Source organism: Opisthocomus hoazin, chromosome 32, assembly GCF_030867145.1.
Source record: "Opisthocomus hoazin isolate bOpiHoa1 chromosome 32, bOpiHoa1.hap1, whole genome shotgun sequence".
Taxonomy (NCBI): domain Eukaryota; kingdom Metazoa; phylum Chordata; class Aves; order Opisthocomiformes; family Opisthocomidae; genus Opisthocomus; species Opisthocomus hoazin.
In genome coordinates, this window is record NC_134445.1 from 4537873 (window position 1) to 4564300 (window position 26428).

The 26428-nt window shown below is 61.2% G+C and overlaps 2 protein-coding genes across 4 annotated transcripts in view; one reads left to right on the top strand and one right to left on the bottom strand.

The window, feature by feature from the left end:
- Positions 1-255: 255 nt before the first annotated feature.
- MCRS1 (microspherule protein 1) lies at positions 256-3819 on the top strand. The gene is made up of 14 exons (XM_075445629.1): positions 256-412; positions 781-910; positions 1024-1162; positions 1248-1406; positions 1508-1617; positions 1709-1817; positions 1909-2047; positions 2153-2228; positions 2348-2376; positions 2497-2589; positions 2857-2939; positions 3053-3140; positions 3222-3349; positions 3429-3819. Exons 1-14 carry the CDS (start codon positions 268-270, stop codon positions 3513-3515), a joined length of 1515 nt encoding a protein of 504 aa, XP_075301744.1. The 5' UTR covers positions 256-267; the 3' UTR covers positions 3516-3819.
- Positions 3820-4412: 593 nt separating this feature from the next.
- Positions 4413-26428, bottom strand: part of SPATS2 (spermatogenesis associated serine rich 2) — a 29259-nt gene continuing 7243 nt past the window's right edge. For 2 of the 3 annotated variants that reach the window (XM_075445626.1, XM_075445627.1), the window contains exons 2-13: positions 25573-25877; positions 17864-17943; positions 17488-17596; positions 16507-16556; positions 15079-15337; positions 14620-14832; positions 13313-13448; positions 8043-8101; positions 7305-7414; positions 5613-5715; positions 5012-5220; positions 4413-4786 (exon numbers count right to left, since the gene is read on the bottom strand). In XM_075445626.1, coding sequence (XP_075301741.1) covers positions 4502-4786; positions 5012-5220; positions 5613-5715; positions 7305-7414; positions 8043-8101; positions 13313-13448; positions 14620-14832; positions 15079-15337; positions 16507-16556; positions 17488-17596; positions 17864-17943; positions 25573-25597 — 1638 coding nt within the window. In that variant the 5' untranslated portion in view covers positions 25598-25877 and the 3' untranslated portion in view covers positions 4413-4501. The remainder of the gene's footprint in view (positions 4787-5011; positions 5221-5612; positions 5716-7304; positions 7415-8042; positions 8102-13312; positions 13449-14619; positions 14833-15078; positions 15338-16506; positions 16557-17487; positions 17597-17863; positions 17944-25572; positions 25878-26428) is intronic. The other variant, XM_075445628.1, reaches the window with a different exon arrangement.

Below are 26428 nucleotides of genomic sequence, written 5' to 3' on the forward strand. Positions count from 1 at the left end.
TGGGGAGCCGCCATGATGGGTGTGGCGAGGGCGCCGCCATGATGGGTGCGGCCGGGTGGGCGGGCGCCTGCGCTGCCGGGGCCGGGCCGAGCCCGCGCTGCCGGATAACGCGGCTCGTCCCCGTCGCTGCCCGGGTGGGGCCCAGCCGCCCCCCGGCCCCCCGGTACCGGCGGCGCAGAACGGAGCGGGCGAGGCCCTGCACTTAGCCAAGATGGCGGCGCCCTGAGCTAAGATGGCGCGGGGCCGCTGAAGCCGGGCGGAGCCTGGATGATGGCGGCGCCCTCCGCGGCTTCGGCGCGCCGGATGATGACGTCAACAGAGCTTCCGGTGGACACCCGGAAGCGGCGCCGTCCATGGAGGAGCCCGGGCGGACGCCGTGGCGGAGCGGCTGCAGCCTCCGCTCCCGGGGATGGTGAGGCCGCGGCGGCGGCACCGGCAGCACGGGGGGGGCGGCGGGGGGCGGAGCCGGGTCCTCCCCGGGCCGGGGGGGTTGGGCCGGGGGGCCCCGGTAGGGCCTGCGGCCTCCCCAGGCCCCCATCCCCTCCCCGGACCCCTCACCTAACCCCGGTGCCCCGAGGTCCCCCCCCCGCGCCCTCCCATCCCCACGCCGCCTTCCTCTCCCCCGTGTCCCTTTTGTCCCTGCCCGTGTCCCCGCGTTCCCGGTGCCCCCTTCCCCCGAGCCCCCTGGGCCCGGCTGCAGCGGGGGGCCCGGAGGCCGCGGGTGAGCTTCGGGGGGGAGGGGACGACACAGCCGGGGACCCCCATCTCCTCCGCCCGCAGACGTGCTGCTCTCCGGACTGATGGCGTCGGGCGCGACGAGCCGCTCCGAGGACGAGGAGTCGCTGGCGGGGCAGAAGCGGGGCTCGGCCCAGGCCTCAGGCGCCGTCCCCAAGCGCCGCAGCTCCTCTCGGTACGGTGGGGCGGGGGGCTGAGGCTGCCCGGGGGGGCTGGCGGGGGGCTGAGGCTGCCCGGGGGGGCTGGCAGGGGGCTCACCGCCACTCGGAGCCGCCTCGCTGCCTCCAGGTTCATCAAGCGGAAGAAGTTCGACGATGAGCTGGTAGAGAGCAGCCTCGCCAAGTCCTCCAGCCGCGCCAAGGGCGCCGGCGGGGTCGAGCCCGGGCGCTGCTCTGGCAGCGAGCCTTCCTCCAGCGAGAAGAAGAAGGTGAGGAGTTGGGGGCGGGGGCGCTGCCCAGCCGGGGGTCCGGAGGGCTCGGAGCGACCCCGAGCGCCCATCCCTGCCCACCCAGGTCTCCAAGGCCGTGTCCGCGCCCGTCGCGCCCAGCCCGGTGCCGACCCCCGGCCTGGCCAAGCGGATGAAGAAGAGCAAACAGCCGCTGCAGGTGACGAAGGACCTGGGCCGCTGGAAACCCGCCGACGACCTCCTGCTCATCAACGCCGTGCTGCAGGTCCGGGGCTGCAGGGGGCTGCCGGGGGTGGGGGGTGCAGCGCTGTGCTCTGGGGCAGCCCCCCTGGCACTGTCCCCTCACCCGGGGGGGGGCTTTTCCAGACCAACGACCTGACCTCGGTGCACTTGGGCGTGAAGTTCAGCTGCCGCTTCAACCTGCGGGAGATCCAGGAGCGGTGGTACGCGCTGCTCTACGACCCCATCATCTCCAAGTGAGCGCGGGGCGGGGCCAGGGGGGCCGAGCCGGGCCGGGGAGGGGGCTGGGGGGGCTCTCACAGAGCGTGTCCCCCCCCCACCCCGCAGGCTGGCCTGCCAGGCCATGCGGCAGCTGCACCCCGAGGCCATCGCCGCCATCCAGAGCAAAGTGCTCTTCAGCAAAGCCGAGGAGCAGCTGCTGACCAGGGTGGGATCGGTAAGCGCTGGGAGCGGGCGGGGGGCCGCGGGCGGGGGGCCGCGGGCTCTCAGGGGAGTCCCCGGTGCCACGTGTCCCCTCTTCCCCCCAGAGCAGCCAGCCCACGCTCGACACCTTCCAGGAGCTGCTCCACAAGCACCCCGACGTCTTCTACCCCTCTCGCAGCGCCAAGGCCCTGCAGCTGCACTGGCAGCTGATGAAGCAGTACTACCTGCTGGACGACCAGACCGGTGAGGCCGGGGGGGCCCCTGCCACCCCCTGGCCCCCCCCCAGCGCCCCCTGTCTGCCCCCGACCCCCCCCAGCCCCTCACGCCCTCTCCTCTTGCTCCTTCCAGTGCAGCCGCTGCCCAAGGGGGACCAAGTGCTGAACTTCTCGGACGCCGAGGAGATGCTTGACGACAGCAAGCTGAAGTGAGGCGCTGGGGGGGCGCGGGGGGCTGGGGGGGGCGCGGGGGGGCGTGCAGGGGGGCACAGGGGCCTGAGGGGGTGCGTGGGGGAGCTCCGTCTCACCCTGCCTCTTCTCTCCGCAGGGACGTGCGGGATGAGGTGCTGGAGCACGGTGAGTCCAGCGCGCTCTCCTCCGGGCAGCCCGAATGGGGGGGGGGGGCCCAGGACCCCCCCGGAACCCCCCCAGGGTGGGGGATGGGCCCCTCCCCAGCGCCCCCCTCCCCCTCTCCAGAGCTGACCGTGGCCGACCGGCGCCAGAAGCGGGAGATCCGGCAGCTGGAGCAGGAGCTGCACAAGTGGCAGGTGCTGGTGGACAGCATCACCGGTGAGCGCTGGGAGCCGGGGGCCGTCTGTCTGTCCCCCCCAGGCATCTGTCCATCCTTCCAGCCCTCTGCCCACGCCCCCCAGCCGTCTGTCCATCCCTCCTGGCCCTCTGGCCGTGCCCCCTGGCCATCTGTCCATCCCCCTCCGGCCCTCTGTCTATGCCCCCCGGCCCTCTGTCTGGCCCTCTGGCCATGCCCCCCGGCCCTCTGTCCGTCCCCCCCCAGCCGTCTGTCCGTCCCCCCCACCCCACGCCCCCTCCTCCCCGCAGGCATGAGCTCCCCGGACTTCGACAGCCAGACGCTGGCCGTGCTGCGGGGCCGCATGGTGCGGTACTTGATGCGCTCGCGCGAGGTGAGTGCAGGGCGTGTGCCCCCCTCCCCCCTCCCCCGGGGAGACCCCCACTCCCCGGGGCCCCCCCCCCCGGCCTCCCCACAGCCCCCCAATGCTTCCCCCCCCCTGCCCAGATCACGCTGGGCAGAGCCACGAAAGACAACCAGATCGACGTGGACCTGGCGCTGGAGGGACCGGCTTGGAAGATCTCCCGCAAGCAGGGTAGGGGTGGGGGGCGGGGGGGGGCTCTGGACCTGGGGGGGCCGCGCCCCTCCCCCCCCTCACCCCATGTCCCCCTGCCAGGCGTCATCAAGCTGAAGAACAACGGGGATTTCTTCATCGCTAACGAGGGCCGGCGCCCCATCTACATTGACGGGCGCCCCGTGCTCGGCGGCAACAAATGGAAGCTGAACAACAACTCAGTGGTGGAGGTGAGCCCGGCCGCGGGGGGGGGGGGGGCCGGGGGGGTCCTGGGGGTCCCACCCTGCTCACCCTCTGCCCCCCCTGCAGATCGCCAGCCTCCGCTTCGTCTTCCTCATCAACCAGGACCTGATCGCCCTCATCAAGGCGGAGGCGGCCAAGCTGGCGCAGCAGTGACGAGGGCGGGGGCTGCTCAGGCGCGTGCCCCCCCCCCACCCCCACCCCCCCCGGTTTGGCTCTGGGGCCCCCATGGCCCCCTCCACCCCCTCCCCAGGGCCCTGGGCTTCTCCTGCCCCGGGGGACACCCGAGCACGGCACCCGGCCCCCCAGCCCCATCCCGCAGCTGGGGCCAGCGGGGGGGGGGGGGGGGGGGGGGGGGGGGCAGGAGGGGGCCCCCCCCCCCGGGAGCCGGGGGGGTGGGGGGGGCAGCACTGGGGCGCTGAATCCCTTTGGCAGCGAACAGCGGCGTTTGGAAAAGGCAGAGCTGCGTTTCCTTTATTCCGTTCGTTGAACCGACGCGGGCAAAGTTTAAAGAGAGGGAAAGAGAAATCCCCGGCCGAGGGGGGGTGCGGGGAGGTGGGGGGGGGGGCAGCGAAGCCGGGGACCCCCCCCGGGCGAGCGCCGGAGTTGCTGGTGGCAGCAAGGCACAAAAAGCGATCCCACCCCTGCCCCCCGCCCCGCCGGCGGCCCCGCGGCTGCGCTGCGCTCGCTGCTATTGCTGTGAGTTTAATTTAGGGGGGCAGGGGGGGCTGGAGCCGTGGGGGGGGGGGGGGGGGGGGCAAGAAGGGGCCGTGAATCAAAGAAAGCAATGCCCCCGCTAGAGCCCAGTGCGGGGGGGTGAGGGGTGCAGGGCCCCAGCCCCGCGGGGAGCAGACAGACCCCTGCCAGCCCCCCGCAGCCCCCCTGGCCCCCCACTCCTCAGCCTCGCTGCCCGCAGGAGGGCTGGGTCAGGGGGGCCGGGGGTGCAGAGCGAAGGGGGCTGCGGCACGGAGCAGGGCGAGGGGCTGCGGGACGGGGAGGCCCGAGCCCCCGCCGAGGGCACAGCGCGGGCGGGGGGAGATGGGGCAGGGGGGGAGGCAGCGAAGAGAGAAAGAAAGAAAAGAATGGCACGAAAACCGCGGCGTGTAAACGTTCCTCGCTGGGCTCCGGGCGGAACCGCGGCCTCAGGTGCTCGCGCCCTCCTGGCGCCCGGCCCTGGGCCGCCGCTGCGGCAGCCCCTTCCCCTGGGCGCTGCGGGGCGGGGGTCCCGGCCGGCCAGGCTGTGCCGGGGCTCCGGGCCCGCTGGGGCTGGTGGCCGGAGTCGGGTCGGGGCTGCCCGCGGCTGCTGTCACCACTGAGCTCGGCCCTGGCCCGGTGCTGCGGCGGCTGCGGGGGGCACGGCGCCCGGGGGCCGGGGGGCCGGTGTGCCGCTGGCCCTGGGGTGCCGCTCGCCTGGGTCCCTGCGGAGGCTGAAAGAGAGGAGGGGGCAAGTGAGCATGGGGGCGGGAGAGGCAGCTCCGCCGCCGCAGCCCCCCGCGCCCCGTCCCGGGGGTAACGGGACACCCAAGACCACCGCGGCAAGGCCGTGCTCTGCCGCCTTCGGGTGCCCCGGACCCCGCTGCCGCCCAGCAGGGAGGGACATGGCCCCCCGCTCCCCACAGCGCCGTGCCGGTGCCGCGCCGTGGTGCGGTTACCTCTCGCGCTGGCTGCGGAGCGTGGCCGCCGGCGCTGCCCACGGCCGCGTCCACCGAGGCCGAAGGCTTCTTGCTGGCCGCCGTAAGGCTCGCGGCGGAGGCCGAGGCACAGGCAGGGCTGGAGGTCGCGGAGGTCGCGCTGGCACCGCTCAGGGACGCGGCCGCGCCGCACCGCGATCGCAAGGAGTAGCTGTTCTTTGGGTGGGAAACTGGAAGAGAAACAGCCCAAGGTGGGGGTTCTGCGGGCGGGGGCCCCCCATGCGCCCGCCGGCCCCTGTGGGTGGAGGCGGCTCGCGGCCGCAGCCCCGGGCGCGTGGGGACGAAGCGGCTGCTCCTGGTCCCGTGAACAGCCCAGGGCTCAGCGAACCGGGACCAGCGCTCGGCAGCGACGGGACCAGGCAGAGCCCCCCGCCGAGGGAGGGGTGGGCGCAGCAGCACGGGGGGGGCTGGCTCCGCTCGCCCCTGCCCAGAGGCAGCAGAACGCCCACCACAGCGCGCTCCCCGCGCCGCCGCTACCGCGCTCTGGGGCCCACGTGAAGGGTTCTGGTGACGGCAGGGACGACCGACGCCGCGGCTCCTGCCCGGCTGCCGGCCGGCTCACCTTGGCCGAAGGCGGCGATGCTCTTCTTCAGCGTGTCGAGGTCGCACGTGAACCGCGCCACCCGGCCCAGGTCCTCGTCGTACTTCCGTTCGCTCACGAAGTGCTGCACGGCAAAGGCAAAACAACGCGCAGGTTAATTCAGTCCGAGCACAGGCCCAGAAACGGAGGCGAACGCCTCCCCTTTCGGCCCAGGAATCACAGAATCCCAGCATGGTCGGGGTCGGAAGGGACCCCTGGGGATCCCCCCACCCAACCCCCTGCCCAAGCAGGGTCACCCAGAGCAGGGGGCACAGCACCGCGGCCAGGCGGGGCTGGAATATCTCCAGAGAAGGAGACTCCACAGCCTCCCTGGGCAGCCTGGGCCAGGGCTCCGTCACCCTCAGAGGGAAGAAGTTCTTCCTCGGGTTCAGCTGGAGCTTCCTCTGCTCCAGTTTGTGCCCGTTGCCCCTTGTCCTGTCGCTGGGCACCACTGGAAAGAGTCTGGCCCCGTCCTCCTGACCCCCACCCTGCAGATAGCTGTAAGCATATATTAGGTCCCCTATATATTCCCCTAGGAACCGCGATCCGAGCTGGGTGCTGCTGGAAGGGGATCCTGGCGAGAGGGCGGACGGCTACGACGACTGACGGGAACAGAAAACCCGGCTTTTCCGCCCATTCCCAGCCGTCCCCAGGCTCCGGCAGCCGCGCCGTACGGTAACAGCCCACCAGCGGCTCCACTCTGCCCAGCACAGCCCAGCTCCCCGGCCGCTCGCAGGGCTGCTCAGCCGCACTCATCCTGCCGCGGGGCTGAGCAGCTTGACTTTTCCGACTGGGATTTAATTGCTGCAGCTTCGCGCTGAGCCCCCGCGGCAGGAGCCGGCGCGCCGGAGCGCAGACGCGTTTCACGCAATATGGAAGGCAGCGGCGCGCAGGGGGCCGGCGCTGCCGCTCTAGGGGGGGAGGCGGGGGGCAGCCCACCGCCGCGGGAGGTTTTCACGACTGCTCCGAGCACAAAACCGCGGCCTCGCCGCGTCCCCCGCTCTCTGCCGGTGCACAACGGCTGGGCCGCGCGTGCCGGGGCTCCCGTCTGGACCAGCAGCTGCCAGAAGTCAGCGCGGTACAAACCGAGTGTTGTAAATCCCGGTGTCCCGTGTCCCGCTGCGGGCACCGGCGGCGAATTCGAGCGCTACCGACGCCGGGGAAGACCTGGAGACAACGCCGAATTGCGTGCGGCAGCGTGGGAAACCCAGGTGGCTGCAACACAGCGAACCACCGCCGAGAATGGCGGGGACTGATCGCCTCACCCAGCGCGGGAAGCTGCAGCAGCCGAAGCCGTCCCAGCGCAAGCTTTCTGCTAGAGCTAACGCCGCCAACACAAACCGCGCCGAGGCCGGCAGACGGGAGTGGGACGAAGAGGGGACGGACCAGGGAATCAATCGCAAGAGGACGGCGTGGCGTCAGCAGGCGGCCAGCCCAGCGCTCCAGAAAACCAGTAAAAATCACGAGACAAACGAGCAGAACGAAGGGCTTGGGCCTGGGGAGTTAGTGGGGGGTGCAAGCCCCAGCTGCTCTGCACGCCAGAGAAATCAACCCCGTGGCCGCTGCGCGGGCCGGCGACTCGTCTCCTTCGAGCAGCCGCCCCGGGCTGCACCACCGCGCGCGGGCGAGCTCGGGAGCGGGCTGGGTTAGCCGGGAGCGGAGGGAAAAGCTCACCTTGATGTCGGCTCGGAGCTCGACCAGCTGCTCCTCCGACATGCGCACGGCCACGTCCGTCAGCTTCTTCAGCGCCTCCGCCTTCTTCTGCCGGCCGACCAGGATCTCCACTGCCAAACAGAGCACGGCTCAGGCAGCCGCAACGCCGAAGCAGCACACCCCCTGTCAGACCACCCCCGCCGCGGCGCACAGCACCTCGCTGCTAAGCAGCAGGCACCCCGAGCCCCCCGAGAGCTCCGTGCCGCTCCCCACCTCCGGATGCGGAGGCTGAACCGGAGCTGGAAGCCGGCTCGGCGCGGGGCACGGCCCGCAGCCGGCTCTGCCGCTCTCCCCAGGCTGCCTGCCTCAACCGCGGGGCTCGGCGTGGCCGGTGTCCCTGCGGATCGCTCCCCCCACACCAGGCGAGCTGGGAAAGCCCTTTCCAGCTCCCCGGGAACGCTGAGACGGTCGGGAACGGCCTCCCGTGGATGAGGGGGGTTCACGTCCCAGCCTCTAACGCGAGGGCAGAGCAGCGGCCTCGAAGAGGATGGCTGCTGTCGGCCGTGCCTGCAGCACGCATCACCGCGTCGCTACACGCGTGTCAGCGTGAGCTACGGGGCGCGTTTCGTTTGGGTACAGAGGCGCGTGTTTAGGAAACGGGAGGTAAAACCGCAGAAATCTGCTGGGGGCGGGGGGGGGGTATCTCTTCCGAGACGGCTCCTCGGGTGGGCACGGGCTGGCAGGGAGACGGAGCCTTACTTGCTTCTGCTTTCACTTTGTCCATCTCGGCCAGCAACGCCACCTCGCGATCCATGAGGCTGGAAGGGGGGGGGGGGAATAAAAATACAAAAAAAGGGAAGAGGTTTAGCGCTGAGCAAAGAGGAGGAGGACGAAATCCCGGCGAAGAGCGGCGGCGGGAGGCCCCGGGGCAGGGACCGGCAGAGGGCGGCAGGAGGCCGGTGGCCAGCCCGGCTTTTGTTCTGGAAGCCGAGGAGACGCGTCCAGGCTTCGCCTCCACGCTTCGCCGGCCCTGAACTTGCTCAGGGCTCGGGTCAGCGCGGAGCGCAGCGATCCCGACAACCCGCCGGGTGCGTGGTCACCTCACTCCGACAGAGCCGGAGCCACCGTGGCAAGGGAGCGGCTGCTGGGGGAAGCTGCGCTCCGCTGGACTTTATCACCAACGAAAACCGGGCCGCAATGTTTTAACGAGTCGCTCACGACACAAACCTAACGAGCAGCGGGGCGAGACGAGGAGCCACGACAGCAGGACTGCGGGCGTTCGGGCACCCGTCCCCTCCCAGCCAGCCGCTGGGGTGCCGCGGTGCGAAGGCAGCCCACCGCGCGGCTCCGCTCGCGCCCTCGGCCGCTGGTTTGAGCCAACCGGACCAGCACACTGAACCAGAACCCGAATGCTGGTGGTCTGCGGCGCTTCTCGGGAGCCACGGACCCCCACGAGAGCGCGCGCACCCTCCCCGCGGCGCAGCAGGCGCGAGGACACGTCCTCCCGCCCAGCGCCGGAGCCACAGCCTGGCAGTCTCCGACGCTCCGAGGGGGTTTGGCCACGGAGGCAGCACCCGAGTGGGTCACAGCGGAGCGTGGGCTCAAGCGTGCCTGTTGCCATGAGACCGCAGAGCCCCCGGGCACCACGGTGGCAGAGCCTTTACGCAAGCAGAGCCGCCCAGCTCCCGGCCGGCCAAATTTTAGCAAATCGAGGCTACCGAGCACCCCCCGGGCAGGCAGAGCCACCCGGGAGCTCCCGCGGCCGCTGCTCGCAGGCTGCGCAGACGGAGCTCTTGCCCCCGGAGCTGTGCACATTGAATAACTCTGCCTACAGAGGGAACACCAGTCCTCCCAGTCCGGACAGGGGCAGGTACTGGTCGCAGCTCTGCTCTTTGCCATGAGGAATCCACACCCTTGCAGACGCCCTCCCTGCAGTCGCTGCTTTTGTGCTTCCCTCCAAGCTACGCCTGCGAGGTCCGCAGCCCCGCGGCCCGAGCGCGCTCCGTGCCTATTAATAGGGCTCGTTTCAGTTTCTAAATATAAAAGCGGAGTCTTCCTCCGGCGCGGCGGCTGCAGGATGCTTGCAGCGCAGCCACGAAGTGGTACTCAGAGAGGGATCGGCAGCGCGCAGGGTCAGCCCTTCCACACCACCCGCACGCTTTCTCCGCCAGAAAGGTCTGCTTGAAAACGGGAAGAATATTTATTTTAGCGACCATGGGAAAGGGAAACCACAGAGCATCTGAAATGCAAACTCAAACCGCCGCTCCCGCTCCTCTGCGTGTCAGAGAGGGCTGAGGCAAGATCAATTTAAACAATTCCCTCTGAACAGCAGCTTTGACATTTGGCTTCTTCTGTTGATTTATCGCCCTGTCCATCTGCCTTTCCAGGGCAGGAATTGTTTCTGCTCGCAGCACAGCGGGGGCCTGATCCGGGTCACGCACCCCCAGCCCAACCGCGCAAACACAGCGGCGCGTGTCAGCAGCTACGCTAATCAGACTTCACCTTCGTTCCAGCCGCCCCCGGCGCGGCTCAACCCGGCTCGGCAGCACCGACAGGCAGGGCGGAGGGAGAGCCCCCCGCTGCCTTCTGCCCAGAGCCACGGCGGCGGCCGGACCCCCCCGGAGCTCGGGGCGACGCGGGTCTGACTGCGGCCGTCTCAATTCATCCCAGCGCAGGAACAGCCTTGCGGCTCCCGTGCCGCGGAGCTGGGCTGCGCCTCGGCCCAACGCCTCCTCCCTCCGCACACCGGCGCACGCCCGGCTCCCGCAGAGCCAGCACCCGCTCTATACTGGGCCATTTTGGGGGCTTTTTCCGGGCACACACGCACGCACCTTGGCACAGATCATAGCTTGCGTCTCGCTGTAATTTAATTTACTCAGCAGAGCTCAGCTGGAGTCCTTTACCCAATTTTACAGCTGGGCTGGCTGAGAAACGGAGGTCAAGTGGCTTTGCCTGAGGTTCGTGCGATGAGCGACCCGGCCGAGACCCCACCGCTCCGCCGTCCTGCACGGCGGCTCCCCAGACGAACCGGCTTCCTTCTGCCGGATGCCTTCAGCAACACGCCGGCCTCCCTCGGCGGCTCCGTGCCGGGGGGAGACGCCGCGCAGCCCCTGCCAGCAGGGCTGGGCTTGACGCAGGGACGTCTGAGCGCGCAAGGGAAAAAGGGGGAAGCGGGCAAACCGGTGGCTGCTGAAGATGAAACAGAATTGAACACGCGGCTGCGACCCAACCGTCGGCAGAGATGCTCTCGGCCGCGCGGGGCCTGCAAGACGCTGACTGTTCGGAAAAGACAGCAGCTGTTTGCACCAGCACGCTGGGGGCTTCGGGGTCGGTTCTCCTCGGGGCTGAAGCACAGCGACCTCCATCAGTCAATCGAGCTCAACCGCGGGCGGCTGGAAGCGCGCCTGGCAGCTCTGCCACGAGGAAGTGAGGGCCGTCGGCAGCGCGGGGCACGCAGCGGCGATCTCGGCAGCGGGAAGCCGCAAACCCCGCTCCGCATCCACCTCGGCACGCGGCGCTGGAACCGAACTCGCCCGCGCCGCTCACGGAGGCTCGGGGTTCATTTTGCTGATGCGGTGCTTTCCCCGTCAGCAGACAGCAAAGCGTTCAGGACGTTAAGGACCGCCAGGATTCCCCAGTTGGGGTTACGCGATCATCTCCAGCCCAGAGGAGCAAATCCTCTCAAAACAGGAAGGGAAAGCAGCTACGTCTGCCGCTCAGCCAGGATGGATGTCAGAGACCGAGATACGCCAGGCACGAGCCCAGCACGAGTCCCCTTCTTCACCCTCACCCACCTACAGAGCACAGGCCTAACAGCAGCACGTCGTCTGCGAGACAAGATGAAGGTTAAGAACTCTAGGAAGCCGCACTGGTTAAAAGGACATCCGCCGGGCAGCCCCGCCGGGCAGAAGTTCAACCATTCCAAGCTCTGCTACTTAAATATCCTGTTTCAGCTGAACAAACTTGCTCTTAAACCAGGCTTTCCTTTGGTAGGAAGCCAGCTGGAGAGGCAATTCAGCAGGAGGATTTAACTATCGGATCCTGCCCTGTGCCGTAGGATTTAACAATACCCTAATTATTCTCTGAGTCACGAAGGGACTTGGGGAAAAACAAACGAGAAAAAAGCCAACAAAAAAGCGAAGGTAGAATTGGTGTCTCGGCTGACTGGCACCCGCATCACGTTCGGGAAAAGGAAAGCGAATCTCGTTCCGCAGAGTCACCGCTCGCCAGCCGCAGGGCCCCGGCGTCCTGCTGGGCTGGGCAGCTCCGCGCGGCGTTTGCCGAAGGAGGCTCCCGCTGGCCCCGCTCCAGGCAGCCTCTGGCCTCCCCGCTCACGGAACCGCGCGTCCGGCTTCGCCCGCTGCCGGCTCGGCTTATCGGGGCGACGCCGCCGGGCTGGACTCGGGTCTTTCACCTTTCCCAACATGACGCAAGTGTTTTATAGGTGATAACGTACGTCAGGGGGCGAGGATTACTCCGACGGAAGCAGGCACGTTAGCCAAAAGCATGACATTTTCCATGCCAGGGAGAGGTTTTTACAGATGTGGTAACTGTGGAGAGAGGCAGGCAAAAACCAGCAAACCCCCACTGCACACAGTGAGAATATTGACCAGTACCAGTACTGACTCAGTAGGCAAAGCCACTAACACAGTAAGAAATAATATTCATAAAACCAAACTTGGGGTCGGCCTACAAATCCCTCCGCTGCTGGCAGGGTAAGTTCCCGTCCGCTGCAGCTTCTCCAAAAGCCGGGAGGTGCTGGAGGCTCCGCGCCCGGCTTCAGCTCGGAGGCCACAACGGAGGCAGGTCAGGGCCTGCGGACACCTTTCACCCTACCCCTCCGGCTCGGTCTGGTCTCCCCAGGTGAGTCCAAACGTCAGCTATAAACATTCTTGTCAGTATTTTTAGCACACGCCGAATCTCAGCACAGGGCAGCATTCCACTGACTTCAGAAGAGCACTTCCTGGTAGCAAAGTTCAACGTGAGCACGAGAAAAAGCCCCGACCGAACCCGCAAACCCGCCGGAAGGCTTCAGAGCGCAGCTCGCCGCGTCGCGACCACTACAGACTCTGGTCCCTGAGGGCACATCCAGCGTCCAGACGCGGACGGCTTCTGACACCGACCGGCACGGCGGCCAAATACCCCCTTTCCTCCCTCAATGCGACGGCAGCATCTGAGTTACTCGTCAGACGTAACTTACTCCAGGCGAGGAGAACTCTGTGCAGCTCCTTGTGAACATTTCTGTCCCAAAAGCAATCACATTTGTATAACCAAGAAGAACAATTTCTCAGTAACAGGTTCAATCAGCCAGGACAGCAAGCATCCCTGATGTTGGGCCTTTCGGAGCATCGTAAAGCACTTACCCAAACCAATAAAGGTGTTCATTAAAAAAAGACCCGATTACACTCGTAGGGAACATCAGGCACAGCTTGGCTTACAACGGGGGCAGCAGTGCTGCACAGGATGATCTTTGATGTGTACTTTTACCTTCAGAAGGATCCCTCTCTTCCATGTTCTACTCAACCCTAATTTGAAGATTTCAAATATGAATGTTTGTTTCTAAAAGACACCTCCTGCGGCACCCTGAGCTGCCCACAGCCCTCCTTCCAGCACAGCTAATGCTGGCACCCAACTGCCAGCACCTCATCTGCGGGTTCCTCACGTTGTCAGCACCCGAAACGGCCCTGTGATGGCCAGGACGACGGTGTTGAGCAGACAGGGAGCCACCGTTCGTCACAGACCCCACGGACACCCCAAAGCCTGAACAGCCTATGAACACCCCCCGCGCGCGGGGGTGACAGCTCCAACGCAGGCCTTGCAAAGCGGCTTCTAAAAGCTGCCGAGGACGGGACCTCAGGCCGCAGCGCGGCCCTTCCGAGACGCCGCCGTCCCAGACGCTGACGCACGGCGCGCGGGCGGCAGGACAGGCGCAAGCCAGTCACCAGCCTGCCGGGAGGGCCGCGGCCTGATTCCAGATGTGCTGGGTTGTGAAGCCTTCACCCCCGGGTCTGCCCCTCCCTTTGACTTACCTACTCTGCAGCTCAGCAAAGACCTGCTTCATCTTCTTAATGGAAGCATCCATTTCCTCCTTCACCACCACCCGGTACCGCGCCAGCGAAACGGTGCAGCGCTGGAGATCCTTCACGGATTTTTCAATATTAGAACCTACCAAGAGACAGAGCGAACTCAAACAGCCATGTCAATCACACCGCTAAATCCTCCCAGCAGGGACAAAGCTGAAGACGGCTTGCCCTCTTCGTTTAAAACTATACTCGGCTCGGGTTTAAATTGTCTTTTCCCTTCCCCATTACAAAGGCACTCGGTTCAGCAGGGACACTCTGAGCGATTTTCTTACGGGGGGAAGTTTTCCCAAGGCTTGTAGAATTTCTGTCTGCGGGCAGGGATGTCCTTCCACATTTTCAATTACGTGAGAGGAATCAAATGCACCTCTGAGCTGCTTTTGTGCCAGGGACTGGAGAGAAGCGAAACGCGCTCTACTCCAAAGGCCAGCGCACCGTATCACTGAACGACACAAAATGACCGTTTGCCTGGGGAAGGGAACGATCTCGGAAACGAAAATTAAGGCTATTTCCTCAAATCAGGAGCTGAAAGGATTGGTTATCGCTGCCAGGGTTAGTCCCCGCGTCTCAGCTTGCCAGCAGGGCACATCCCCTCGCCCACGCTCTCCGGAGCTCGCCAGAGCGCAGTTGCCTCCTGCCAAGCTCCATTACCAACCACTCATCACAGCTTTGCCACGCAGCGAGGAGGTGAACCACCACCACCTCACCTCCCTAAGCTAAGCACGAGAACTGCCACCACAGCCGGTGGCCCCCAGGTCCCTCCTGTCCCCACTTGTCATCGTAAGGACTCAGCTGTGGAGAAAGAACACCAAAGAGAAGGACAAAAAACCCCAGCCCCGTAGACGGAGGCTGTCACTTCTTGTAACAGGGCTGGGCCGAGCTTCTGGCCTTTCGACAAATTCTCACAAAAGATGAGAAACAGCCCCCAGGCTCCGTGACGGAGCACGCCGAAGAACGGGCTAAACGGATGCAGCGAGCCCGGCTGCTTCCTCCCTCGCTGCTCTCGCACACATGGGTTCGCTGCTCCAGGCACCGCATCTAAACGGCGGTCAGGACGGCTGCCGCGCGCGGGCGAGGGGAGGAGCAGAGCGCAAGTCGCTGGCCGGGTAACAAGCAGCACGTTAGCTCGCATTAAAATCAAAGTCCAGGGTGCCTCACACTGTGTCTGCCAGCGCCGCCGCCGAAGAGGCAGCGAGAGCTGGGCCAGCAGCAGCCTGCTCTGACACCGGAGAGTGCGCAGACCCTCAGGGCCTTACCCAGCTTCTTGCTCGCAGGTGAAACCGGGAGATCTTCCAGCCGCGCTACAGGCAGGGACGCGGGAGTTGAGTTGCTCGCTGCTGATCTGGACAGAGACCTGCTAGCGCTCCTCGGCTCAGGCCGCTGTCTGAGAGACGGAGGGCTCTGGGAAGGATGCATGGTGAGCGATTTTGTGTCAAAGTCTGCTATTCCATTCTCTAGTTCAGGCACTGCTGTAGAAAAGCACACTCGTTTAAAGGGGAACGCGAAGAGGACAGCAGAACACTGACCGCCTCTTCACCACCACAAGCAAAAAAATCAGAAAATCAAGGTGAGCTGCTCTTTCCTGCAGAGCCATCCAAACAAACCAGGCTTACAGCCGACCCACAACACAGGCGGAACACAACAGAGCACGAGGCCGCTCCTCTGCCTTTTAAACCCTGGGTGCCCGTCTCCTGGGCTGCTTCGTGGAGACTAACCTGTTCTGTCAGGCATGTCTGGCGCAGCAGACTCGCAATCCTCCAGCTCCCTGGCATCAATTGAAAGTGCATCCAAACCTTCGCTGAGTGAGTCCACAGACTCGGTGTCGTGGGCACAGCCGTTGACATGGAAACCGTTAATTCCACCCTTCTCCGAGTTTGCCGACTGCTCCTCTTCAGTGGACACCAATTTACCGGGGTCTGGGAGGCCAGGGCTCGATTCAGCTTGCGGTTTCGGTTTGGTTTTCTTCTTCTTGTTCTGAGGATTAGGTATCCACACCACAAAGGGGGGAAGAAGAAAAAATGTGAAGCTTAATTCCTGAAGGGAAAATTAAGCTTAGGTTTACTGGCTGAAAGTAGCCGAATTAAACGCTTTTTCAGCCCACCCGGTTGTTGATCCTATTAACAGTAGGAGGGATTTATTCAACAATGAGCACAGATATAGTGGCATTAATGAGGCATGAATGCATTATCCTCCCCGACGACGTGCCAACAAGAGCAACGGTCATCAGCTGCATAACTGATGGGAAACAGCGGCGAGGTTTGTGGCCGTGACCCGCAGCACCCGGCGGGCCGCTCCCGGGGCTGCTCACCGGCACGGCGCGGCTGCCAGCGTGCTCTGCCGCAGCCGAGCGCTCTGCTGGACCTCGCGCTGATGAAACTTCCCCCACCTCCCAGCACAGGGCTATTCTTCGGTGACATTTCCTCCTCTCTGTTTCACGCTGGTGCTAGTCACATATTCAAAGGAGTCCTTTTGAATAATTATCATTTTATTCTTCTCCTGGTGGATTTAGCTATTATAATATCAAGTACTGAAACTTTGCAAACCTTTATTTAACCCTTTCACAGAGGTCTGAGCGAAGAACCAGGCAAAACACTCGAGAAAGCTTACGCGACGAAGAAATATATTTCTACAGAGCTCAGCATTAAACGCAACTGTTCAGCTCCAAAGGTTACCGATGAAAAATGGAACAGCATGACTATCTGAACAGTGAATTACAGAGCCCCGCTGAAATAAATGGACCTGATGAAGATTTACTTCAGTGTGGGGCTGCGTGTGTGGATCAGGGGTCCCACAGAGGGTCAGAAGAATAAAAGTGACTGCGGGGACAGAAAGCCTAGAGGCATTTTTTCAGCTGCTACATGGGGCACAATGTGTCTGACAACTAAATCGAATGCAAATGTGGCAAGGAGGCGATGTTTACAACTTGCACCGACGTTACCGTGTAAATCATTGCCCTGAACCGCGAGGCACCTGATCACCTAGCGATTATCTGCGACCATCAGCTCAGCTCACAGCAATACACACGTGTGCTCTTTGCCTTCTTTTCCCATCTCAGTCACAAGGAATGCCCACTGCTCTCTGCAGTCTAAATTCTCAAAATAAAAAGATAAATGCCTCAGTGAAGTATATTTGAAAAGCGTTACCTTTTTTTTGCCTGTTACAGTCCATTCTTTCAGCACTTCACTGGCATTGCCTGAAACGAAATGCAGCGATCAGCAGCGGACGAGGCATCCCCTCCGGTCCTTTCCCGGTCACGTGAAGTGCCTCCACACCTGAGCCAGCCGTAACACCTCCTGCAGCTAACTTTCAGCTCTCTTAGTTGACAACAGAAAAGGATGGGTTTCATTTTTGCTTTGGAAACACTCTGCTGAACAGGACTATTGCCTTAACACACAGTGCCAGCTCTTTCCAGTGAAAAAAAGGGGTGTGGGGGGGGTGGAAATCTTCTCCCTGGCTCTGTCATACTCAAGGTTCAGGTACTTGGGGCCCTGCTGGAGCATGTTCTGAACTCAAAGGTTGCGCTCAGGTCAGATATCTGCTGGCCTTCCCTCCCCAGGGACGCTGGCCGTGTCAGGACGCCCGCAGTCTGAGGAGTAGCTGTCACACCTTCCGCGGGCCGGAGGCAACGCGCGGCTGTCAGCGGCGGCCAGCACGGAAATGAGAGCCGCGAAGCGACAGGCGCTGTCACCAGCAACAGCCTGTTTCTCCAAGGTCAGAAAATCCATCTCGTGCAGCGTGCCAGCCAGACCCCAGAGAAGATTTGTGAGCCGGGTTTCAGTAGCTGCTGTTTGTACTCTGAAGCCGCAGACATTCCCATTTTGTACACGTGAACACGAGCCGCTGCAGCTGAGCATCATACCTCCTTTATCTAACGAGCTACCAAACGATTATCTCTGCCTCGACCCCGAGCCGCACAAACACCAGCTAAAACTGGGGGAGAGAACCACCCGTCGGTTATCTGTGTGGACAGAGCCTGTGCTGGGATGTGCTGAGAAGCGACCTGAGCTTCTGCTGCCTGCAGCACTCACCGCACGCCGCCCTGCCTGCACACCGGCTTCTGCAGCAGGCCCGTAAATGCGTACGTACGAGTTACGGAGCCAGAAACCCCGCCCGGACGCAGTTACCTTCCATGAAAGCCTGCACTGTTCTGTCCACGCAGTTGTCGAAGTGCTGCAGCACGAGGACAATCTCGTTGTTGCTCCGGTTGGGGACGATCGCCCGCACCGCGCTGATCTAGAGGGAAGAAGCAGGGTAACATGTAAATCACCACGGAGCCTACAGCAACCCTTCTGCAGGCAGTCTGAAACCCGTAACCGATGACTTCCTTATAAAACTTTAATGTGCCAGGACGATTTAGCCAGAATAAAATTTTGCTTTTGACAGAGCTGCAGTTAGCTCCCGGACAGAAACATATTTCATCTCAGAGAGGAGATGAAGATAGAGCGTTCGCGAGCTCTTTCACGGCACGTGGTGAGTTAAAGTCTCAGAAGACACATTTACCTTCTCCTTCATGTTTTCAAAGGTTCCTCCTTGGGCCATCACAGTATTGGACTGCACATCAAAAATAAACCCAGACGGATCTGTGAAGAGAAAGGAGAGGGAAGCTCTCTTCTGAGCCACGGGCACCAAGAGACAGCTGGCAAGCGAGGAAGCAAGAGGTCAGCTCCGAGCTGCTGCTTTGCCAAGGAGAAAATTGAAATCCTACAAACGTACAGTGTTCGCTGGCTAATTCTGTCGTCCAGTTCACTGAGGATTATCAGCTGCTGGGAGTGGAATGGATGATGTCCCGGCCTGGTCTAAGGACCAGGCTCGGTTTAGCCAGGTAACCCCAGCTGAGCCTGGTTTGCCAGTGCCCCCCACTGAACTCCAGCAGCCGACTCGCTCCTCAGCTCCGGGTCAGTTTAAACGAACCAAGCACGTGTCAAAACCGCGAGCCAAAAAACACAAGCCCCAGTAGGACCGGTGCGAAACCGAGCACCGCTGAAGCAGGGCAGCACTGCTCCCCCGTTTCCATATTAATCTTTTACTGAGCCCAGCAACCAAGAGTTAACAAAAGCCTTGGCGCAGTGTGGTTAACAATCTCCTCCACCTGCAGATACAAATGGCAAGCAGACTGATAAATGGGTTTGAAGATCCAGCAGCTTCTGTTCCCTGCCAGCTACAATCTCCACGGTAATGCTTCTATGTTCCTAAAGAGACCCATAATTGAGACAGCCATCACCAACAGGTTTGCTCCCTGCCAGCGAGCAAAGGTCACATAAATCTGCAGGCCCCACCGTTTCACCGAGAGATCCTGACGAGCGCCTGGTATCACAAATTCACGCTCGATTTTCCTGCCAAAGGTCTGAGCAGGCTAAGTTTCAGGTCTGCTGAAGGCAAGGGATACAGCCGCTCACGGACGTGTTTCACCACGACAGAACATACTTCACACGCGTATTTTAGTCACGTTCGGCGTCGGGAGGAACGCGTGTCCCTGGGCAGGGGCTGACCGCAGGACCCCGCGGGTTTTAAGCGCGTCCTGTTCCGCATCGCCAAGCCCCTGCCGGGGAGCTGGCGCGAAGCCCCGGGCAGCTTTCCCAGGAGGGCATTCGCTGGCGGGTGCTTCGACGCCTCGAGCCCCAGACGAAGCCAGGGAAGCACGAGACCACTGGTCCTTCCACAAGGCTGCTCCAGTGGGTTCCTACAGCCACGGCTGCCCGGTGGCCTTGGGGACACTGCCAGCAGGCCAGGCTGCTCCGCGGGGACGCTCGCTCAGCCGCTGCCCTTTCTGCTTTAGCTCAGCTGATATTCCGAGCTGCTGATTCATGTTCTTCCCCTCACCTCCTCTAAATAACTCGTACGCGGTTTTGAGACACACCATTGACTTCCGCGGCGCCCAGACATTGATGTAGCATTTAAACCGAGATGCCTCCAAATACAGTGACAGAACTGTGAGCATGATGGAAAGGTCAGCCTCCTATTAAGGCTACAGATGAACGGTTAAACTCTTCCTAGCGCCATCCTTACCCATTTCAGCCCCATGAGCAAGATTTTCTCAAGTTTCCCAAGCCCACCGAAGTTCGAGTTACCAACTTTCTAGTCCTTAATCTTGTAAATGGCTTCCAGGCTCCCATCACCAAGTGAGAATTAGCGATCTTTTTTCAAAGTCTTCATTGCGGAGCAGCCACCGAGGACCCAGGTGCCAGGGAAGATGAAGTTCAGCTCCCCCCTGCAGCACATTTTCAGCTGCTCAATCCCGTCCCTTTCCCACATCTCCATTTGCACTTGGGCTTACAGGAGCTCATGGGCACCTTGCTCCGAGTCGGTTCTCCAGCTTCCAGTCACTTCGCGACGGCCCAAGTCCTCCTGGCGTTAAAATGTTTATCATGCACAAATTATGCAATGGAGACTACACCGTACACATTTGATATTGCCCTTGAGCACTCCCAAGCATCATTAAAAGGGCTGCTGGCGCTCAGGTCTCTTGCGACGGTGGGAATTTGCAAGAAGGGACAGAATTTAAAATGCTCCCGCCCGCTGGAACGGAGGTCTGGCGGCCACCGGTGACTTCAGGGTGTTTGAATTAACAGCCCTGCGCGAAAGGAAAGCTCCTTCCAGAGCCAGGGCTCAGCCGATGCATGTCATGTCTGGCACGACGGGCCCATCAGACACTCCGACTGATCCCCGCCGCATTAAAACACGCGCCATGCCGCGCTGCCCTGTGCTCTGGTGCAACAGACCCCAGAGACGACCCCAACGGCCCTAATCGCTTCTCTGCTCATAACCATCCTCCAGGAAAAGGAGGTGGTAAGAAACCATTCATCCCCAGCCATTTACTTTTGTTTCAGCGCTATTTATTGGACTAATAACACAGGAGCTCTTAAATCGAAGCACTGATGATGCCAGGAAGAATCCACCCTACCCAGGATCAGTCTGCTCCTCCTGTAACTCCCCTCTTTAGCCTTCTCCGTACAAACCCCGTGCAAGAATTCAAACCACAGGCCCAGCAAACACCTGCTCTGCTTCCTGGGACGCACGAAAGAAGGAAGCGGCACACCCAGCGCCTTGAGGGAGCTGAACAGGGACCACTGTTTCCCCCTCCAGCGCGGAGCCAAGCCGAGTCCTGGCTCACCTTTGAGCCACGGCAGGTGAGCGTTTCATAAGGAGACACAGAAGCAAAAGCCCCAGCCTGACAGCTACACAGACTCCATCCCAGCAGCGTCACACAGGACACTGTGCTGTGTGACAGCACAGAGTGAACTATACAGCTCCTCCGAGCCCCCACACCCCCAGCCCAGGTCACGGGAAGTTTGCACAGTAAAATACCGTACAGAACTAAAAAAAAAAACCCCGCTCCGAACGCTGGGTTCAGGCCCCAGCCGGGCAGCGCAGAGACTTGAAGTGCTACGCAACCAAGATTCAGTTAAACCATGGAACATTTGTAGACCGTGTGGCTTTTCAGGCCAGCGGCGCCGGCTCTGCCAGGGAGAGCGCGGGAGACCTCGGCGAACACAAAATAAAAGGGTCTTAAAGAAATGGCACCTCGCTGCTCGCTCGGAGCGTCTCCCGTTTGCTCTAATTACAGCATCTTCAGCGGTCCCCAAGCTGGGAGAACTGGGCGGTGTCTGTGCCCGGGACTGCAGAGGTGACTGGGCAGGAATTAATGCGTCTTCCTGGGACAGAGCAAAGAAGCCAGAACATCGTTATTCTGTCAGTCTGTGCTCGCAGTTGCACCAAAGCACCCACAAATACAGGGAAAAAAAAAAAATAAAAAAAAATCCAGATTTCCCAAACAGTGCTGCAGCAGAGAAGACATCTGTGGGAGCGCTCCGTGGCCGCGGGGCTCCCAGCGCGTCGGGCGCTGCAAACCGACCACCGCCGGCGGCATCTCCCACCCCTCGCGCGTCCGGCTCTTCCCTACAAATCACGTCAACACACTCTGCGATTTGTTCCTCCTAAGAACCGTGCTGGCTAACAGGCAACAGAGGTGCCAATTCTAAGCTCTCTCCTCATGAATTTGAGAGAAGGACGGACTAAACCGGGGGTAGGATCAATATTCCTGGGTTTGCTGCTGCTGAGGCAACAATTCATCGAGATCAGAGAAAAGCCACATAGAAACGCTGATTTTCTCCGTGATCCAAGGGGAGGAACATCACTGCCAGACAGCACCCAGAGCCCTCCCTTCCCCGGAACACACCAAGGTGCCTGGGTGGGTCTGCTGGGTTACCAAGCTGTCCTCGCCCAGCTTCCGTCCCGCTCAGAGCCGGGGCTCGGTTCCTTCATCAGCTGTTGTGGAAACTATTTTAACGCCCCGTGACACCCCTGCAGCGCCCAGCCAGCCCACGGCGGCAGCAGCTGCGCTGCAGAGCTTTGTCTCGACAAGAAATGCCACTTTCTTGCTTATTTTCTCAGATTCCAAGGGGCCAAGCATGCAACAGGGCCTTCTTGGTCCAAACTCGATACAGGAAAGTCACCGGCTCACCAGGGTGCACGTACGAGCAAGCTTGCTGTGTTTCAGACGGGCGAAGGCTGGGCAGGCAGGAGATGGACTCACAGCTCGAGGCACCATCCCGAGGTGGGCGAATTAAAGCCCCCAAGCACCCGATCTCCAGCAGCAGCCGGACGGCAGGGCAGGGTTAGCCCGCGCGTTAAGGCAGGCTGCCTTCCCGACGTCAGGCCGTGTTCATTTCGGGGCTTGGAAGAGTGGGGGAAAAAAAACAGAAATTAAATATGGAATAAAAATTAGCTTCTTGCAAATCAACTAAAATACACCCAACGTTACGCTGCTAAAACGGGGTGTTTCTGCCTGATGGAAAGCAGGTATTCCTGGCACAAAGGCAGGGACTCAGACGCAGCTCCCTGAAGCGCCCGGGGCGGGGAAGCAGTCGCCGAGTGGGTTAACTGCCCCCGCGGCGTCACCGCCCCGGCCTCACCGGCACGCGGCCGTTTCCCAGCCACAGCCGCAGTTTTAACCTGCGCTCCGCTGTCTGCTCCGCCGCCTGCTTCGGACATGCAAGCAGCGAAGCAAAGCAACCGGCTTTCGGCGGAGCCGAGGCAGCGAAGCCAAACAGAGAGCCATTAAGGTAATCCAAACGGCAGGACCTCCCCCTCCCAGCTAATTTCCATCTACAGATAAAAAATGAAAAATTAAATTAGACCAGAGCATCACACTCAGCAGAGCGATGCAGCTGAAGTTCTCACGAATCCCCGACGTCCCCTGCACCCTCGTACTGCACCCGAGCTCGCCCACGAGCCGGGATCAGATTTATCAGCTTACAGGACACAGGTTCGATATTCGCCTTTGTGCGTTTTCACCATCGCTCACAGCAAGCGCTGCCTTGCCGAGTGACTCCGCAGTCTCCCGGGCTGCTGATGCCACCAGAAGTTACCCGGACACAGACCGAGCCCACCGCTTGCCACCACCCAGCCAGCAGCGCCTGCTCTCCGCAGAGCGCCGTCTTCTGCTTGATTGATGTGTCGCTAAACAACGTACGAGCTGAAAATGAAATTTCTCTCACATGTGGGGTTTTTGCAAAGGCTCTGGCGTGCCGACTCCTGGCTGCTTAACGCCGCTCGAGCTGAAACCCTCCCTTCCCCGCGACTGACACCAAAGACCTTTCGCCTCTGCCACGTTCGCGTCGGGCCGTTTTCCATCAGCTGAAACGGCTCCTCGATGTAACCAGATGAGCAGGAGCCCGGGTGCTGCTTTATTCAGGAACCTGGCATGCCTAAAACTGATGTCCGATGGAAACAAGATTTATGTGATTGCTTTGTATCCCGGGGTCACCAGCCGTCCCCGCGCCTGGTGGCTGCTTTCACTCCAATCAATTAATCGGGTCAGAAGGGGGGATGCGAGGGAGCGCACATGCTTCGTGCTGGGGGGAAAACAGAAGCACCAAGCATCCAAGATCGCTTCAGACAGCAGCAAACCAACAGCCCCGCTGGACTCTGGGGAAGTATTTGTTTAGAGGTCTGGCACCGCTGACACTACCTTTCCTTCGCACGTCTAAATTATCCCTTACAGAACCACTAATACTGGATGGCTCATTTCAGCTTAACCCAGACACGGACCCGCACGCGGATACGCGCCTTCGCATTTTTAAATAGGAATGATTACACGACTGGGTCAGCGACTGCGCCGTTTTCTCCTCAGCACAGACCCTTTGAGTAAAGAGTTCCTTACCACCAGTAATACCCAGGAGTAGAATGCGATTCTGCACCCAAACTTTGCATACGCATTTTCACAAGACTTAGAAATACCCTTCGGAATAGCTCAGATGTTCACTCTGTTCTGTGGCGCTTTTAAGAAGAAGAAACAGCTGGGCTTCGGGTTCGGTTTCAGAACTGCTGCATTATTAAAAACGGGTCTGTCTCCTTCCCGCCTCTCCGCAGCCCTTTGTTACGCTGCAGAGGGGGTTTGCTCTGCTTTTCAGATCGAAGGAGAAACCGAACAGGCATTCCTTACCTGGCCAAGGTACACCCCTTTACAGGGGACTGGAAAATATCTGCCGACTACATTGACATTCTACAGCTGCAGAAAAGGAGTAATTGAAAATTCAATCACAGCCCAAACAGGACAGGGCACCGCCAGAAGAGTCTGCAGCTTTAACTCTCACCTCCCCTCCCGTCCACGCTGCCGCCGCTCCGCGGGCTGGAGACGAGCCTGCTTAACAAAGCAGGGCGGATTTCACGTCCCCGGCGGCGCGGCGAACTAAAGCCTACTCTGCATTGCTGCCCGGTGTCAAATATTTATGCCCAAGATCCCTTTACTTTTCTTTCGGAACCCAACACACGCCAGCGCTTCCCAGCGGGTTCTCTCCGTGCCTCGCTCTGCCGAACGCCGCCGAGAGCAGCGGTTGTGCCGGCTGCCTGGCTCGGCCGGGGACCTGCCAAACCCCCGAGCTCCCCCAGAGCAGCAGCTCCCACGGTTCTCCCCAGCTGCCTCCCCCAGGTTTCTCTTGCTGCTCCCCCCCCAGACCTGTTCATTCTCTTCTGCTGTTTCAAGGTGTGTTTTCCTCTCCACCCGCACTCAGCACCAACGACTGCCGGGCTCCGTTTCCAGCGTCAGAGAGGAGTCCATTTCTTAACGACTTGTACTGCGGCTTCCAAGAGCACAGGCACAAACACAGCGTTTTAAAAATCACTCAAAAATTGCCCTACACAATAATTTCCACAACTGTTACTAATTGCTTTGCATCATGTATGGATCTAGCTGTCAAAGGATGGCTGGGCTCCTCAGGCAGACACTGTTTCTACACCAAAGCTGCTCGGGGGGAGGAAAAAAAAAATTCTACAGAGAACAAAAGCTCTTCTCTTGAGGTAGAGGACATGAATTGTCAAACCCATTCGCCTTAAATTATTAATTAGTAGTCAGTTCAAATAAAAAGAGAACCGTAACCCTCAACCCCCCTTCTCCCTCCACGCACACACACTTTGGAATTAGCGTTTCACACGCGACAAATAAGATCCCTCGGTGAAATGAGCTGCTCGACGCAGGAACAGCTCTGCCATTTCGCACGCCACGGCAGGAGAAGGAAAACCAGCCTGTGCCTTCGCAGACCCAGCAAGGGAAAAGGCTTCTCGCAAACTTGCTGGCTGCCCTTCTGCACCCATCTCCGAGGAAAAACGTTTCAGCAGGACCAGTCTGAATCACATCCCCACGAGGCGGGGGCCCGAGCGGAGCTACCCCAGCCCCACTCCACGGCTCTTTTCTGAACCGGATTCCCAGCGAGCGGTCGCCACAGACAGGACCAGCAAGCCCACGGCAGAAGCCTGCCCCGGCACGCCGAGAGGCTGGGCACGGGCTGCCGGGGAACAAGGCCAAGCTCTGGCAGAGTGAGTCCGTGAGGGGCCCAGACCCCACTCACACTCAGCCTGGCCACAGCCAGCGTGGGCAGTCGGGCACCAACTGGGGACCCTCCGCAAAACAGCCGCTCCGCAGCGTGTTTGTCTCCTCTTGTCTGAGCGTGGAAGCGACGCAACGTTCAGCTCACGCGGGAGCTCGTGAAATCAGAGCTGTCCGGCTGGACAACTGAAACGCTGCTAAAAATGTCACAGCACCCAACAGGTTACAGGATGTCACGAAGACAGTGACAACAAGCTGTCAGGTGACATCAGCAGCCTTGAAAGGAGCATAGCAAGAGCAATTAACCCCTCTCCTAATTGATAACTTTGGAATCAATAGTGCTGTATATTGGCATTTGATTCTATCACACCCACACGCATCTTACCTTTTGTGTTTTGCTTTTTAGACATCTCAGCGTGTTTGCTCTAACGTCCCGCTATACAGCGAGGGGGAAAAATCGAGTCCTCGCCCTTCAGCAACGCAGCTGGCAGTCGCAGTTCGCCCTGTACCAGCGCGGGAAGCGGCAGATATCTGGTTTGGGGTGGCAAAATCCCAGCTGCGAGGGCAGACGGGGTCTGAAGTTGTCAGCAATCTGCTGACAGGCCAGCGGAGCACTACAGCTCCTTCCTCGAACAGCAACTTCTCGTCACGAAGCCTGACTGCAGCCGTTGGTCTCGGTCTTTTCAGGTTCTGAAAAAGAAAGAAGAAAAAAAAAAAAGAAGAAAGGAAGTAAGAAAATTGCTACTGCACCAGCCAAGGCACACCCTGAGCCTCCCAGCTTGTCAGAGCCCTCTTGCTCACACCTTTTAAGAGTAAAATTTGTGTTTTGCTCAAAGGCGTGGGGAAACAACTAGCCAGGAAAAAAGCAACATTAAGAATCAAGCGACGAGCTCCCTACAGACACAGCACAGCTTCAACAGGCTCAGTCCAAAGCTCCTGTAAGACACTGCCACTTTGGCACGCAAGCCGTAGAACCAGGGGGTTTAGAACCCACCGTAAGAAAACCGTTTACACAAACGCCAGCATTTATGGGCGTAAGAGCCACCGGGCAAAGCGGACCGGGAGCGCGGCTCCTGCGCTCGGTGACAACACTCCCGACAGCGCGAACTCCGAGATCTCTCGTGTCTTAACGCGGCCAGGAAGGCAAAACCCACTCTGCTGCCAGCACCCAGAAGCGCAGATAAATTTTAAACGCTTGCTCTGTTTATTTCAGCAGAGCCCGAACCACCAACCTCCCCCAG

Coding starts and splice junctions, on each gene's coding strand:
- MCRS1 (XM_075445629.1), top strand. CDS start 268: ATGATGGCGGCGCCCTCCGCGGCTTCGGCGCGCCGGATGATGACGTCA. Junction 1,618..1,708: donor TACGACCCCATCATCTCCAA/GTGAGCGCGGGG, acceptor CCCACCCCGCAG/GCTGGCCTGCCAGGCCATGC. Junction 2,377..2,496: donor GGATGAGGTGCTGGAGCACG/GTGAGTCCAGCG, acceptor CCCCCTCTCCAG/AGCTGACCGTGGCCGACCGG.